The sequence below is a fragment of the Thalassophryne amazonica genome, unplaced genomic scaffold (genome assembly GCF_902500255.1).
Source record: "Thalassophryne amazonica unplaced genomic scaffold, fThaAma1.1, whole genome shotgun sequence".
Classification (NCBI taxonomy): domain Eukaryota; kingdom Metazoa; phylum Chordata; class Actinopteri; order Batrachoidiformes; family Batrachoididae; genus Thalassophryne; species Thalassophryne amazonica.
The window spans coordinates 30,934-48,098 of record NW_022986302.1 but is presented as its reverse complement, the minus strand read 5'-3'; the positions used below and the strand labels follow the sequence as shown (position 1 = coordinate 48,098).

The following is a 17,165-nucleotide window of genomic DNA, read 5'->3' as shown; positions in this document are numbered from 1 at the left end:
TTGTACTGCAGTAGTACTGGTGTGCCTGTGGGGTGTGTGTTTGTACTGCAGTAGTACTGGTGTGCCTGTGGCGGTGTGTGTTTGTACTGCAGTAGTACTGGTGTATCTGTGGGGGGGTGTTTGTACTGCAGTAGTGCTGGTGTGTGTTTGTACTGCAGTAGTACTGGTGTACCTGTGGCGGTGTGTGTTTGTACTGCAGTAGTGCTGGTGTGCCTGTGGCAGTGTGTGTTTCTACTGCAGTAGTACTGGTCTACCTGTGGGGGTGTGTGTTTGTACTGCAGTAGTACTGGTGTGCCTGTGGGGGTGTGTGTTTGTACTGCAGTAGTACTGGTGTATCTGTGGGGGTGTGTGTTTGTACTGCAGTAGTACTGGTGTACCTGTGGGGGTGTGTTTGTACTGCAGTAGTACTGGTGTGCCTGTGGCGGTGTGTGTTTGTACTGCAGTAGTACTGGTGTGCCTGTGGGGGTGTGTGTTTGTACTGCAGTAGTACTGGTGTGCCTGTGGGGGTGTGTGTTTGTACTGCAGTAGTACTGGTGTATCTGTGGATGTGTGTGTTTGTACTGCAGTAGTGCTGGTGTGCCTGTGGGGGTGTGTGTTTGTACTGCAGTAGTACTGGTGTACCTGTGGGGGTGTGTGTTTGTACTGCAGTAGTGCTGGTGTGCCTGTGGCAGTGTGTCTTTCTACTGCAGTAGTACTGGTCTACCTGTGGGGGTGTGTCTGTACTGCAGTAGTACTGGTGTACCTGTGGGGGTGTGTGTTTGTACTGCAGTAGTAGTGGTGTACCTGTGGGGGTGTGTGTTTGTACTGCAGTAGTAGTGGTGTACCTGTGGGGGTGTGTGTTTGTACTGCAGTAGTACTGGTCTACCTGTGGCGGTGTGTGTTTGTACTGCAGTTGTGCTGGTGTGCCTGTGGCGGTGTGTGTTTCTACTGCAGTAGTACTGGTCTGGTTGTGGGGGTGTGTTTGTCCTGCAGTAGTACTGGTGTGCCTGTGGCGGTGTGTGTTTCTACTGCAGTAGTACTGGTCTACCTGTGGGGGTGTGTTTGTACTGCACTAGTACTGGTGTACCTGTGGGGGGGGTTGTACTGCAGTAGTGCTGGTGTGCCTGTGGCAGTGTGTGTTTGTACTGCAGTAGTACTGGTGTACCTGTGGCGGTGTGTGTTTGTACTGCAGTAGTGCTGGTGTGCCTGTGGCGGTGTGTGTTTCTACTGCAGTAGTACTGGTCTACCTGTGGGGGAGTGTTTGTACTGCAGTAGTACTGTTGTGCCTGTGGCGGTGTGTGTTTGTACTGCAGTAGTACTGGTGTACCTGTGGGGGAGTGTTTGTACTGCAGTAGTACTGGTGTACTTGTGGGGGTGTGTGTTTGTACTGCAGTAGTACTGGTCTACCTGTGGGGGAGTGTTTGTACTGCAGTAGTACTGGTGCACCTGTGGGGGGGTGTGTTTGTAGTGCAGTAGTGCTGGTGCGCCTGTGGCAGTGTGTGTTTGTACTGCAGTAGTACTGGTGTGCCTGTGGGGGTGTGTGTTTGTACTGCAGTAGTACTGGTGTGCCTGTGGCGGTGTGTGTTTGTACTGCAGTAGTACTGGTGTATCTGTGGGGGGGTGTTTGTACTGCAGTAGTGCTGGTGTGTGTTTGTACTGCAGTAGTACTGGTGTACCTGTGGCAGTGTGTGTTTCTACTGCAGTAGTACTGGTCTACCTGTGGGGGTGTGTGTTTGTACTGCAGTAGTACTGGTGTGCCTGTGGGGGGGTGTGTTTGTACTGCAGTAGTACTGGTGTATCTGTGGGGGTGTGTGTTTGTACTGCAGTAGTACTGGTGTACCTGTGGGGGTGTGTTTGTACTGCAGTAGTACTGGTGTGCCTGTGGCGGTGTGTGTTTGTACTGCAGTAGTACTGGTGTGCCTGTGGGGGTGTGTGTTTGTACTGCAGTAGTACTGGTGTATCTGTGGGGGTGTGTGTTTGTACTGCAGTAGTACTGGTGTGCCTGTGGGGGTGTGTGTTTGTACTGCAGTAGTACTGGTGTATCTGTGGAGGTGTGTGTTTGTACTGTAGTAGTGCTGGTGTGCCTGTGGGGGTGTGTGTTTGTACTGCAGTAGTACTGGTGTACCTGTGGGGGTGTGTGTTTGTACTGCAGTAGTGCTGGTGTGCCTGTGGCGGTGTGTGTTTGTACTGCAATAGTACTGGTGTGCCTGTGGGGGTGTGTGTTTGTACTGCAGTAGTACTGGTGTATCTGTGGGGGTGTGTGTTTGTACTGCAGTAGTACTGGTGTGCCTGTGGGGGTGTGTGTTTGTACTGCAGTAGTACTGGTGTATCTGTGGAGGTGTGTGTTTGTACTGCAGTAGTGCTGGTGTGCCTGTGGGGGTGTGTGTTTGTACTGCAGTAGTACTGGTGTACCTGTGGGGGTGTGTGTTTGTACTGCAGTAGTGCTGGTGTGCCTGTGGCAGTGTGTGTTTCTACTGCAGTAGTACTGGTCTACCTGTGGGGGTGTGTCTGTACTGCAGTAGTACTGGTGTACCTGTGGGGGTGTGTTTGTACTGCAGTAGTGCTGCTGTGCCTGTGGCTGTGTGTGTTTGTACTGCAGTAGTACTGCTCTACCTGTGGGTGTGTGTGTTTCTACTGCAGTAGTGCTGGTGTGCCTGTGGCGGTGTGTGTTTCTACTGCAGTAGTACTGGTGTACCTGTGGGGGTGTGTGTCTGTACTGCAGTAGTACTAGTGTGCCTGTGGGGGTGTGTGTCTGTACTGCAGTAGTACTGGTGTACCTGTGGGGGTGTGTGTTTGTACTGCAGTAGTGCTGGTGTGCCTGTGGGGGTGTGTGTTTGTACTGCAGTAGTACTGGTGTACCTGTGGCGGTGTGTGTTTGTACTGCAGTAGTGCTGGTGTGCCTGTGGCGGTGTGTGTTTGTACTGCAGTAGTACTGGTGTACCTGTGGGTGTGTGTGTTTCTACTGCAGTAGTACTAGTGTGCCTGTGGGTGTGTGTGTCTGTACTGCAGTAGTACTGGAGTACCTGTGGAGGTGTGTGTTTGTACTGCAGTAGTGCTGGTGTGCCTGTGGCGGTGTGTGTTTCTACTGCAGTAGTACTGGTGTACCTGTGGGGGTGTGTGTTTGTACTGCAGTAGTACTAGTCTACCTGTGGGGGAGTGTTTGTACTGCAGTAATACTGGTGTGCCTGTGGGGGTGTGTGTTTGTACTGCAGTAGTACTGGTGTACCTGCGGCGGTGTGTGTTTGTACTGCAGTAGTGCTGGTGTGCCTGTGGCGGTGTGTGTTTGTACTGCAGTAGTACTGGTGTACCTGTGGGGGTGTGTGTTTGTACTGCAGTAGTAGTGGTGTACCTGTGGGTGTGTGTGTTTGTACTGCAGTAGTACTGGTGTACCTGTGGGGGTGTGTGTTTGTACTGCAGTAGTGCTGGTGTGCCTGTGGCGGTGTGTGTTTCTACTGCAGTAGTACTGGTGTACCTGTGGGGGTGTGTGTTTCTACTGCAGTAGTAGTGGTGTACCTGTGGGTGTGTGTGTTTGCACTGCAGTAGTACTGGTGTACCTGTGGGGGTGTGTTTGTCCTGCAGTAGTACTGGTGTGCCTGTGGCGGTGCGTGTTTCTACTGCAGTAGTGCTGGTCTACCTGTGGGGGTGTGTGTTTGTACTGCAGTAGTACTGGTGTACCTGTGGGGGTGTGTGTTTCTACTGCAGTAGTACTGGTCTGCCTGTGGCGGTGTGTGTTTCTACTGCAGTAGTACTGGTCTACCTGTGGGGGTGTGTGTTTGTCCTGCAGTAGTACTGGTGTACCTGTGGGGGTGTGTGTTTCTACTGCAGTAGTGCTGGTGTGCCTGTGGCGGTGTGTGTTTCTACTGCAGTAGTGCTGGTCTACCTGTGGGGGTGTGTGTTTGTACTGCAGTTGTGCTGGTGTGCCTGTGGCGGTGTGTGTTTCTACTGCAGTAGTACTGGTCTAGTTGTGGGGGGGTGTTTGTCCTGCAGCAGTACTGGTGTGCCTGTGGGGGTGTGTGTTTCTACTGCAGTAGTGCTGGTGTGCCTGTGGCGGTGTGTGTTTCTACTGCAGTAGTGCTGGTCTACCTGTGGGGGTGTGTGTTTGTACTGCAGTAGTACTGGTGTACCTGTGGGTGTGTGTGTTTGTACTGCAGTAGTAGTGGTGTACCTGTGGGCGTGTGTGTTTGTACTGCAGTAGTACTGGTGTACCTGTGGGGGTGTGTGTTTGTACTGCAGTAGTACTGGTCTACCTGTGGGGGTGTGTGTTTGTACTGCAGTAGTACTGGTGTACCTGTGGGGGTGTGTGTTTGTACTGCAGTAGTACTGGTGTATCTGTGGGGGGGTGTGTTTGTACTGCAGTAGTACTGGTGTGCCTGTGGGGGTGTGTGTTTGTACTGCAGTAGTACTGGTGTATCTGTGGAGGTGTGTGTTTGTACTGCAGTAGTGCTGGTGTGCCTGTGGGGGTGTGTGTTTGTACTGCAGTAGTACTGGTGTACCTGTGGGGGTGTGTGTTTGTACTGCAGTAGTGCTGGTGTGCCTGTGGCAGTGTGTGTTTCTACTGCAGTAGTACTGGTCTACCTGTGGGGGTGTGTCTGTACTGCAGTAGTACTGGTGTACCTGTGGGGGTGTGTTTGTACTGCAGTAGTGCTGCTGTGCCTGTGGCGGTGTGTGTTTGTACTGCAGTAGTACTGGTCTACCTGTGGGTGTGTGTGTTTCTACTGCAGTAGTGCTGGTGTGCCTGTGGCGGTGTGTGTTTCTACTGCAGTAGTACTGGTGTACCTGTGGGGGTGTGTGTCTGTACTGCAGTAGTACTAGTGTGCCTGTGGGGGTGTGTGTCTGTACTGCAGTAGTACTGGTGTACCTGTGGGGGTGTGTGTTTGTACTGCAGTAGTGCTGGTGTGCCTGTGGGGGTGTGTGTTTGTACTGCAGTCGTACTGGTGTACCTGTGGCGGTGTGTGTTTGTACTGCAGTAGTGCTGGTGTGCCTGTGGCGGTGTGTGTTTGTACTGCAGTAGTACTGGTCTACCTGTGGGTGTGTGTGTTTCTACTGCAGTAGTACTAGTGTGCCTGTGGGTGTGTGTGTCTGTACTGCAGTAGTACTGGTGTACCTGTGGAGGTGTGTGTTTGTACTGCAGTAGTGCTGGTGTGCCTGTGGCGGTGTGTGTTTGTACTGCAGTAGTACTGGTGTACCTGTGGGGGTGTGTGTTTGTACTGCAGTAGTAGTGGTGTACCTGTGGGTGTGTGTGTTTGTACTGCAGTAGTACTGGTGTACCTGTGGGGGTGTGTGTTTGTACTGCAGTAGTGCTGGTGTGCCTGTGGCGGTGTGTGTTTCTACTGCAGTAGTACTGGTGTACCTGTGGGGGGGTGTGTTTCTACTGCAGTAGTAGTGGTGTACCTGTGGGGGTGTGTGTTTGTACTGCAGTAGTACTGGTGTACCTGTGGGGGTGTGTGTTTGTCCTGCAGTAGTACTGGTGTGCCTGTGGCGGTGCGTGTTTCTACTGCAGTAGTGCTGGTCTACCTGTGGGGGTGTGTGTTTGTACTGCAGTAGTACTGGTGTACCTGTGGGGGTGTGTGTTTGTACTGCAGTAGTACTGGTCTACCTGTGGCGGTGTGTGTTTCTACTGCAGTAGTACTGGTCTACCTGTGGGGGTGTGTGTTTGTCCTGCAGTAGTACTGGTGTATCTGTGGGGGTGTGTGTTTCTACTGCAGTAGTGCTGGTGTGCCTGTGGCGGTGTGTGTTTCTACTGCAGTAGTATTGGTCTAGTTGTGGGGGGTGTTTGTCCTGCAGCAGTACTGGTGTACCTGTGGGGGTGTGTGTTTCTACTGCAGTAGTGCTGGTGTGCCTGTGGCGGTGTGTGTTTCTACTGCAGTAGTGCTGGTCTACCTGTGGGGGTGTGTGTTTGTACTGCAGTAGTACTGGTGTACCTGTGGGTATGTGTGTTTGTACTGCAGTAGTAGTGGTGTACCTGTGGGGGTGTGTGTTTGTACTGCAGTAGTACTGGTGTACCTGTGGGGGGGTGTTTGTCCTGCAGTAGTACTGGTGTGCCTGTGGCGGTGTGTGTTTCTACTGCAGTAGTGCTGGTCTACCTGTGGGGGTGTGTGTTTGTACTGCAGTAGTACTGGTGTACCTGTGGGGGTGTGTGTTTGTACTGCAGTAGTACTGGTCTACCTGTGGCGGTGTGTGTTTCTACTGCAGTAGTACTGGTCTACCTGTGGGGGTGTGTGTTTGTCCTGCAGTAGTACTGGTGTACCTGTGGGGGTGTGTGTTTCTACTGCAGTAGTGCTGGTGTGCCTGTGGCGGTGTGTGTTTCTACTGCAGTAGTGCTGGTCTACCTGTGGGGGTGTGTGTTTGTACTGTAGTAGTACTGGTGTACCTGTGGGGGTGTGTGTTTGTACTGTAGTAGTACTGGTGTACCTGTGGGGGTGTGTGTTTGTACTGCAGTAGTACTGGTGTACCTGTGGGGGTGTGTGTTTGTACTGCAGTAGTACTGGTCTACCTGTGGCGGTGTGTGTTTGTACTGCAGTAGTGCTGGTGTGCCTGTGGCGGTGTGTGTTTGTCCTGCAGTAGTACTGGTGTGCCTTTGGGGGTGTGTGTTTCTACTGCAGTAGTGCTGGTGTGCCTGTGGCGGTGTGTGTTTCTACTGCAGTAGTGCTGGTGTGCCTGTGGCGGTGTGTGTTTCTACTGTAGTAGTACTGGTGTACCTGTGGGGGTGTGTGTTTGTACTGCAGTAGTACTGGTCTACCTGTGGCGGTGTGTGTTTCTACTGCAGTAGTACTGGTCTACCTGTGGGGGTGTGTGTTTGTCCTGCAGTAGTACTGGTCTACCTGTGGGGGTGTGTGTTTCTACTGCAGTAGTGCTGGTGTGCCTGTGGCGGTGTGTGTTTCTACTGCAGTAGTGCTGGTCTACCTGTGGGGGTGTGTGTTTGTACTGCAGTAGTACTGGTGTACCTGTGGGGGTGTGTGTTTGTACTGCAGTAGTACTGGTGTACCTGTGGGGGTGTGTGTTTGTACTGCAGTAGTGCTGGTCTACCTGTGGCGGTGTGTGTTTGTACTGCAGTAGTGCTGGTGTGCCTGTGGCGGTGTGTGTTTGTCCTGCAGTAGTACTGGTGTGCCTGTGGGGGTGTGTGTTTCTACTGCAGTAGTGCTGGTGTGCCTGTGGCGGTGTGTGTTTCTACTGCAGTAGTGCTGGTGTGCCTGTGGCGGTGTGTGTTTCTACTGCAGTAGTACTGGTGTACCTGTGGGGGTGTGTGTTTCTACTGCAGTAGTGCTGGTGTGCCTGTGGCGGTGTGTGTTTCTACTGCAGTAGTGCTGGTGTACCTGTGGGGGTGTGTGTTTGTACTGCAGTAGTACTGGTCTACCTGTGGCGGTGTGTGTTTGTACTGCAGTAGTGCTGGTGTGCCTGTGGCGGTGTGTGTTTCTACTGCAGTGGTACTGGTCTACCTGTGGGGGTGTGTTTGTCCTGCAGTAGTACTGGTGTGCCTGTGGGGGTGTGTGTTTCTACTGCAGTAGTGCTGGTGTGCCTGTGGCGGTGTGTGTTTCTACTGCAGTGGTACTGGTCTACCTGTGGGGGTGTGTTTGTCCTGCAGTAGTACTGGTGTACCTGTGGGGGGGTGTGTTTCTACTGCAGTAGTGCTGGTGTGCCTGTGGCGGTGTGTGTTTCTACTGCAGTAGTGCTGGTCTACCTGTGGGGGTGTGTGTTTGTACTGCAGTAGTACTGGTGTACCTGTGGCGGTGTGTGTTTCTACTGCAGTGGTACTGGTCTACCTGTGGGGGTGTGTTTGTCCTGCAGTAGTACTGGTGTGCCTGTGGGGGTGTGTGTTTCTACTGCAGTAGTGCTGGTGTGCCTGTGGCGGTGTGTGTTTCTACTGCAGTAGTGCTGGTGTGCCTGTGGCGGTGTGTGTTTCTACTGCAGTGGTACTGGTCTACCTGTGGGGGTGTGTTTGTCCTGCAGTATTACTGGTGTACCTGTGGCGGTGTACGTCAGCCTCCAGCCGCGGTTTTCTCCGGAGTTGTCACTGTGGAAATGGATGGTGGCGGTGTTGGACTCGATCTGGATCAGATCTGGGGGCTGGCATCCACAGAACGGACCCCAGTCTGTGTTTGCTGCTGAGATCTGACACAAAAACACAAACACCGTGTTGGTTCCTGTTTATTGTTAATTGAGCATTTTAGCAAAAAGGTCTGTTTGAGTCCTTTGGACATTTTTTCAGTCTTTTGACCAGCGGTTTTAAGATCATAATGCCGCGTTCACACCGGGCGCGACCAGACGCCACCAATTTGCATTGGTCGCGTGGTGACGGACGCCACCATTGCTTTCGCTGGGAAAATTCGCCCCAGGGCGTCATCAAATAGAAGGAGCTTCCATTCCGCTCGCCGGCTCCGGTTGTCAGTTAAGTTAACATGACAGACCTTGATCACATGGAGCAAGTTGTTGTGGAAAGCTGACAAATGTCATGAGACGTTCCCAATTCGGGGAGTATCATTATTTTTTTATTTTTTTTTTTTTTCCCCGTCTGCATATACAGTAATGGTAAGTGCCACACTGGCAGAACCATTTATGAACACCCATATACCCATACCCATATATGCAATTTATTCTTACAAGACAGAAGGTATGGAGTGCGTAAGTGAATGTGGTGTGTGTGTGACCCCAATCCGCCCTTCCTGATCAGCCTACCACATCCTACTCAAAGCCAACTGACAGCTTCTATCAGGAAGGGCCGACCGCCAAAACGACACAAAGACAGACAAGAACGAGAGACAAGTGGTGAAGACAATAACTGCGACGTAAGACACCGAGGAGACGGGGCTTCAACCATACGACATACCAGGACAAACAACCACACATGAACAAACAGTGACAGTAACAGTCTGTTTTAATTAGTTAGCATCCATACCCTAATCCAGAACACCGTAGTGTTGATCCGCTTAAGAGCACCCAAAAACTGAATTGTGGTGACGGCCACAAACACGTGACCATCCACATACAGAGACCCAGATCACAGCTAAATATCCGATCACTACTGTGGCTGGTGTGTTGGGCCAGGACAAGAGTACAGAACCTTACCATATGACATGGACCACTCCGGCACATCAGAAGCCACGCGGCTGGCCACGAGCACCGACGGAAGTGGGTCCAGGACACAGGGCCCTGGGGGATCCAGGAGAAAAGGGGCAGTGGAAGGGCATGGGGGCCAGGAAAGGCAGCCACCAGGTAGCACAGAAAACCAACAGCCCGACTGTGCTGGAACGCACCCCCGACACAACCCCCCACACGGAGGCCAGGAAGAGCACAAGGCCCCCCGACAGCCAGGTCCCCCAGCGCAGCCAGCATTTGGGGAGTATCATTATTTGCTGCAGGAGCTGTGTCTGGATGACGGCCACTTTCAGCGGTCCTTCCGCCTCTGCAGGACCCAGTTTGAGGACCTCCTGTCCCGTTCACGTGTGCACATGTAAACAATTTTTAAAAAACTCTGCTGCTTGCTGTGGGGCTGCTGCTCGCTCTTCCCCAAAACACTCTGTCATAATTATGTTTAGAAACCTGTCACCATTTGCTTTATTATACTTCTGTGTAGTTAATAAATAAAATAATCTTCACGGATGATTCGCTCGCTCGCGCGCACATGTAAAAAGAAAAAACCCTCCGCTCCCCCTGCTGCGGGGCTGCTCCTCACTCCAAAAACTCTGTCATAATTGTGTTGATAAACCAGTCACCATTTGATACATCTGTGTAGTTAATAAATAAAATAATCCTCACGGACAATTCGCTCGCGCGCGCACGTAATAAGAAAAAAAGAAAAAACTCAGCTCCCCCAGCTGTGGGGCTGCTGCTCGCTCTTCTCCCAAACTCTGTCATAATTGTGAAATAAAGGACAAAAGGGACATAGGTCCTGCTCACAGGCTGCTACCAGAGACAGGACATGTTCACATCCTCAGTCAACCTCCAGACATCTCCACGTCACTACATATCCAGTGTCTGATTGGTCATTGCAGCGCAACAAGACGAAAAAGTTCAGATCGCTTCATTCACGTCCATCACGTCGCGCTGCGTGGCATGGCGCCACAACGCGTCCTTCCATAGGGATTACATGGCAACCTGTCGCTGCTGTTGCTCGCGTCGCACCCGGTGTGAATGCGGCATAAGAAGGCGGACTCTGATGGACACCGTTCCATCTGATCAGTGTGTTGTAGTAGGGGAGACTGGGCTCGATTGTCATAGTGCTTATTATATGTTAATATAAGAAGGCGGAGTCTGATGGACTCCGTTCCATCTGATTAGTGTGCTGGTGTGCGGTGTGGGGCTTTTGGGTGCATGTGATATGGTGAGTGCTGCCGTGGTCCTGTCATGGTGCTGGTCGACCCAGGAAGAATTTGCTGGCCTCTCCGCCAGCGCACGGCAGTCCGTGACTATGTGTACCTGAGGAAAGAGTTGCTGCACAAAAAGTACGGCTGGAGGTGCAGCATTCTGTCCAGGGGAGGATCCTGCTTTCTTATATGGGTGGGGGGATGGACTAGGGGGGTGCAGGGCATGCCCCCCCAGAAAATTTCAAAATTGAAGGTGAGGCAATTCAAGCATGTATGTTGGACATTTGAAACAGGTAATTGTTAAGAGGAATTAAGAGGAAGGATACACACAAAAAAATATTTCAGTATCTGACATCAAATGTCACAATATTGTTTTACACTCTGCATAATGGACAGGTTTCACACTCACAACCAGGCAGGAGAAAGTTAGAAATAGCACATCATTATTTGGAGATATTAATGAGCCTTTATAGGATTTTTAAACTGTCAAAAAATTTGAACGAAGGCTGCCAAAAACCTCAATTCATCCGTATTTTGTTTTGCTGTAGTTCTTCTGAGTTCAGGAGGCGGGGAGCACAGCGACCAAGGCTGAGCACACAGGAGATGTGGGCAGCTTGACTTGCTCATGAGACATGGGCTCCTCTGGGCTCCATGATGACGTGACTTCTCCCGATGGCTCTATTTGCGATCTCAGTGGCGAGTGATCAGCTGATCTTGGAGGAGTGACTGCAAAAGAGGGTTCCGGCAAAAGTCGAGCTGAGGTGATCTCTGTGGCTGGAGCTCGTGATTCAGGCTGTGGCATTCGAGGTGCTGGGACCGGCGCTACGTGGAGCGGGTGCACTGTGGAACCAGCGACCGGGGCGCACAGTCCCACTGGATCTGGCGGCGTCAATGTGGACACCGCTTGTTTTCTCCGTGGTGCTGGCTTCGGGGGCATCTGGAATGTGAATGGATTTACTGACTGCATTACAGGAACAGAGAGCAGAAGGTAAGCAGCTGACTTAGGTGGTACTTCATGCCTGGGTGGAGCGAGAGCGATGTCTGAAAGCGTGATGATGCACAGCTCCTCACAACAGGTGGCGGTGAGCTCAGACTCGAACAAAAAGTCCATGGGGTCCTCAATGCAGGAAGGGGCCTCACCCTGCTCAAACATCATTTTAATGTCTCTCAGCTCACGGAATGTGGTTAACAGCTCCATGGCTCAGCTAAAAACATTTGATTGAGAGCCGAAAACATGCGCTGTTTGCTCTGATGACTGTGGCAGTCCTGAAAATCAAAAAATAAGTTCTGTATCTTGAATAATGACATAGGCGTGTTCTGAAAAACTAACTGTTCTGACTCAGAATCTTCGTCCTCATCCAAATAAGTCCAGCCTGACTCGTCATCATCATCATCATCATCATCATCATCAGATGGCAGGTAGGCCTCAGGGTGCCTCATCCAATCTGAAAGCTTCTGTCCACAAAAAACATCATCCAGGCTCAGAAGCTCTGGGAAATAGTCAAATAGCCATGGATTTAAATTAACAAGATCCCAGGCTTGCTCAAGATAATCAAACTTCTCTCTGGGAACATAGCAGTCTCGAAAACAAATGAAAAAAAAGGAGAGGTCCGAAAAAATCTCCTTTATCACCTTAATGTCTGGAAGCACAGCAGCAGTGTCCGTGGCAGTGGTGGAGCCATGTTCTGGTCAGACCAGGTGGCAGCCCGGCACCAGGAGCGGCTGGACAGGCTCGGCTTATGGTACACATGGCAGAGGTACAAGCAGGGTCAGGCTGAGACGCAGTCATAAATGAGCAGGGTTCAGAGGCACGAGCAAACACCGACATCTGAGATGAGGTAAGAGGCATGGTCGAAGAATACAGAGCAGGATTCAGAACGTGGCAAGAGAAAAATGAGGACTCTGAATTGATGCTGGAAAGTGTACGAAGACAACAATCTGGCGGGGAAGTGAAGGACTGTGAGGTTTAAATGCATGTGGACTAATTTGGATGTGAGATGAGGAATAGGTTGCGTTAATGTGCATGCGAGGAAAGATCTAGAAAGGGGGCGTGGCTTCTGGATAAAGAGTATGGATGGGGCAAGCGTGTGACGAAGGGAGTGCGCAAAGTGGAGTGATGAAATAGACAAAGACATGTGAGGAGGTGCATCAGCAGGAGTGAATACATGAGAACTGAGAGGAGTGCAGAGAATTACTGACATGACAACTAATGATAAACGAAACACGAACTAGAATAAAACTGAAATGCAGACCCAAGGATAACAAACACAAATCAAATCAAATCAATTTCATTTATATAGCGCCAAATCACAACAAACAGTTGCCCCAAGGTGCTTCATATTGTAAGGCAAGGCCATACAATAATTACGGAAAAACCCCAATGGTCAAAACGACCCCCTGTGAGCAAGCACTTGGCGACAGTGGGAAGGAAATACTCCCTTTTAACAGGAAGAAACCTCCAGCAGAACCAGGCTCAGGGAGGGGCAGTCTTTTGCTGGGACTGGTTGGGGCTGAGGGAGAGAACCAGGAAAAAGACATGCTGTGGAGGGGAGCAGAGATCAATCACTAATGATTAAATGCAGAGTGGTGCATACAGAGCAAAAAGAGAAAGAAACACTCAGTGCATCATGGGAACCCCCCAGCAGTCTAAGTCTATAGCAGCATAACTAAGGGATGGTTCAGGGTCACCTGATCCAGCCCTAACTATAAGCTTTAGCAAAAAGGAAAGTTTTAAGCCTAATCTTAAAAGTAGAGAGGGTGTCTGTCTCCCTGATCTGAATTGGGAGCTGGTTCCACAGGAGAGGAGCCTGAAAGCTGAAGGCTCTGCCTCCCATTCTACTCTTACAAACCCTAGGAACTACAAGTAAGCCTGCAGTCTGAGAGCGAAGCACTCTATTGGGGTGATATGGTACTATGAGGTCCCTAAGATAAGATGGGACCTGATTATTCAAAACCTTATAAGTAAGAAGAAGAATTTTAAATTCTATTCTAGAATTAACAGGAAGCCAATGAAGAGAGACCAATATGGGTGAGATATGCTCTCTCCTTCTAGTCCCCGTCAGTACTCTAGCTGCAGCATTTTGAATTAACTGAAGGCTTTTCAGGAAACTTTTAGGACAACCTGATAATAATGAATTACAATAGTCCAGCCTACAAGAAATAAAGGCATGAATTAGTTTTTCAGCATCACTCTGAGACAAGACCTTTCTAATTTTAGAGATATTGCGCAAATGCAAAAAAGCAGTCCTACATATTTGTTTAATATGCGCATTGAATGACATATCCTGATCAAAAATGACTCCAAGATTTCTCACAGTATTACTAGACGTCAGGGTAATGCCATCCAGAGTAAGGATCTGGTTAGACACCATGTTTCTAAGATTTGTGGGGCCAAGTACAATAACTTCAGTTTTATCTGAGTTTAAAAGCAGGAAATTAGAGGTCATCCATGTCTTTATGTCTGTAAGACAATCCTGCAGTTTAGCTAATTGGTGTGTGTCCTCTGGCTTCATGGATAGATAAAGCTGGGTATCATCTGCGTAACAATGAAAATTTAAGCAATGCTTTCTAATAATACTGCCTAAGGGAAGCATGTATAACGTGAATAAAATTGGTCCTAGCACAGAACCTTGTGGAACTCCATAATTAACCTTAGTCTGTGAAGAAGATTCCCCATTTACATGAACAAATTGTAATCTATTAGATAAATATGATTCAAACCACCGCAGCGCAGTGCCTTTAATACCTATGGCATGCTCTAATCTCTGTAATAAAATTTTATGGTCAACAGTATCAAAAGCTGCACTGAGGTCTAACAGAACAAGCACAGAGCTGAGTCCACTGTCTGAGGCCATAAGAAGATCATTTGTAACCTTCACTAATGCTGTTTCTGTACTATGATGAATTCTAAAACCTGACTGAAACTCTTCAAATAGACCATTCCTCTGCAGATGATCAGTTAGCTGTTTTACAACTACCCTTTCAAGAATTTTTGAGAGAAAATGAAGGTTGGAGATTGGCCTATAATTAGCTAAGATAGCTGGGTCAAGTGATGGCTTTTTAAGTAATGGTTTAATTACTGCCACCTTAAAAGCCTGTGGTACATATCAATCAATCAATCAATCAATCAATTTTTTTATATAGCGCCAAATCACAACAAACAGTTGCCCCAAGGCGCTTTATATTGTAAGGCAAGGCCATACAATAATTATGTAAAACCCCAACAGTCAAAACGACCCCCTGTGAGCAAGCACTTGGCTACAGTGGGAAGGAAAAAGTCCCTTTTAACAGGAAGAAACCTCCAGCAGAAACAGGCTCAGGGAGGGGCAGTCTTCTGCTGGGAATGGTTGGGGCTGAGGGAGAGAACCAGGAAAAAGACATGCTGTGGAGGGGAGCAGAGATTGATCACTAATGATTAAATGCAGAGTGGTGCATACAGAGCAAAAGAGAAAGAAACAGTGCATCATGGGAACCCCCCAGCAGTCTACGTCTATAGCAGCATAACTAAGGGATGGTTCAGGGTCACCTGATCCAGCCCTAACTATAAGCTTTAGCAAAAAGGAAAGTTTTAAGCCTAATCTTAAAAGTAGAGAGGGTGTCTGTCTCCCTGATCTGAATTGGGAGCTGGTTCCACAGGAGAGGAGCCTGAAAGCTGAAGGCTCTGCCTCCCATTCTACTCTTACAAACCCTAGGAACTACAAGTAAGCCTGCAGTCTGAGAGCGAAGCACTCTATTGGGGTGATATGGTACTATGAGGTCCCTAAGATAAGATGGGACCTGATTATTCAAAACCTTATAAGTAAGAAGAAGAATTTTAAATTCTATTCTAGAATTAACAGGAAGCCAATGAAGAGAGGCCAATATGGGTGAGATATGCTCTCTCCTTCTAGTCCCCGTCAGTACTCTAGCTGCAGCATTTTGAATTAACTGAAGGCTTTTTAGGGAACTTTTAGGACAACCTGATAATAATGAATTACAATAGTCCAGCCTAGAGGAAATAAATGCATGAATTAGCTTTTCAGCATCACTCTGAGACAAGACCTTTCTGCTTTTAGAGATATTGCGTAAATGCAAAAAAGCAGTCCTACATATTTGTTTAATATGCGCTTTGAATGACATATCCTGATCAAAAATGACTCCAAGATTTCTCACAGTATTACTAGAGGTCAGGGTAATGCCATCCAGAGTAAGGATCTGGTTAGACACCATGTTTCTAAGATTTGTGGGGCCAAGTACAATAACTTCAGTTTTATCTGAGTTTAAAAGCAGGAAATTAGAGGTCATCCATGTCTTTATGTCTGTAAGACAATCCTGCAGTTTAGCTAATTGGTGTGTGTCCTCTGGCTTCATGGATAGATAAAGCTGGGTATCATCTGCGTAACAATGAAAATTTAAGCAATACCGTCTAATAATACTGCCTAAGGGAAGCATGTATAAAGTGAATAAAATTGGTCCTAGCACAGAACCTTGTGGAACTCCATAATTAACTTTAGTCTGTGAAGACGATTCCCCATTTACATGAACAAATTGTAATCTATTAGACAAATATGATTCAAACCACCGCAGCGCAGTGCCTTTAATACCTATGGCATGCTCTAATCTCTGTAATAAAATTTTATGGTCAACAGTATCAAAAGCAGCACTGAGGTCTAACAGAACAAGCACAGAGATGAGTCCACTGTCCGAGGCCATAAGAAGATCATTTGTAACCTTCACTAATGCTGTTTCTGTACTATGATGAATTCTAAAACCTGACTGAAACTCTTCAAATAGACCATTCCTCAGCAGATGATCAGTTAGCTGTTTTACAACTACCCTTTCAAGAATTTTTGAGAGAAAAGGAAGGTTGGAGATTGGCCTATAATTAGCTAAGATAGCTGGGTCAAGTGATGGCTTTTTAAGTAATGGTTTAATTACTGCCACCTTAAAAGCCTGTGGTACATAGCCAACTAACAAAGATAGATTGATCATATTTAAGATCGAAGCATTAAATAATGGTAGGGCTTCCTTGAGCAGCCTGGTAGGAATGGCGTCTAATAAACATGTTGATGGTTTGGATGAAGTAACTAATGAAAATAACTCAGACAGAACAATCGGAGAGAAAGAGTCTAACCAAATACCGGCATCACTGAAAGCAGCCAAAGATAATGATACGTCTTTGGGATGGTTATGAGTAATTTTTTCTCTAATAGTTAAAATTTTGTTAGCAAAGAAAGTCATGAAGTCATTACTAGTTAAAGTTAATGGAATACTCAGCTCAATAGAGCTCTGACTCTTTGTCAGCCTGGCTACAGTGCTGAAAAGAAACCTGGGGTTGTTCTTATTTTCTTCAATTAGTGATGAGTAGAAAGATGTCCTAGCTTTACGGAGGGCTTTTTTATAGAGCAACAGACTCTTTTTCCAGGCTAAGTGAAGATCTTCTAAATTAGTGAGACGCCATTTCCTCTCCAACTTACGGGTTATCTGCTTTAAGCTACGAGTTTGTGAGTTATACCACGGAGTCAGGCACTTCTGATTTAAAGCTCTCTTTTTTAGAGGAGCTACAGCATCCAAAGTTGTCTTCACTGAGGATGTAAAACTATTGACGAGATACTCTATCTCACTTACAGAGTTTAGATAGCTACTCTGCACTGTGTTGGTATATGGCATTAGAGAACATAAAGAAGGAATCATATCCTTAAACCTAGTTACAGCGCTTTCTGAAAGACTTCTAGTGTAATGAAACTTATTCCCCACTGCTGGGTAGTCCATCAGAGTAAATGTAAATGTTATTAAGAAATGATCAGACAGAAGGGAGTTTTCAGGGAATACTGTTAAGTCTTCTATTTCCATACCATAAGTCAGAACAAGATCTAAGATATGATTAAAGTGGTGGGTGGACTCATT

General features: G+C 48.2%; 1 protein-coding gene across 1 annotated transcript in view; it reads right to left on the bottom strand.

The window, feature by feature from the left end:
* The window catches only part of masp1 (mannan-binding lectin serine peptidase 1), a gene marked incomplete at its 5' end in the record, with an annotated part of 168,716 nt that overhangs the window by 127,556 nt on the left and 23,995 nt on the right, over positions 1–17,165 (bottom strand). The window contains one exon of the mRNA XM_034165552.1: positions 7,941–8,088. Coding sequence (XP_034021443.1) covers positions 7,941–8,088 — 148 coding nt within the window. The remainder of the gene's footprint in view (positions 1–7,940; positions 8,089–17,165) is intronic.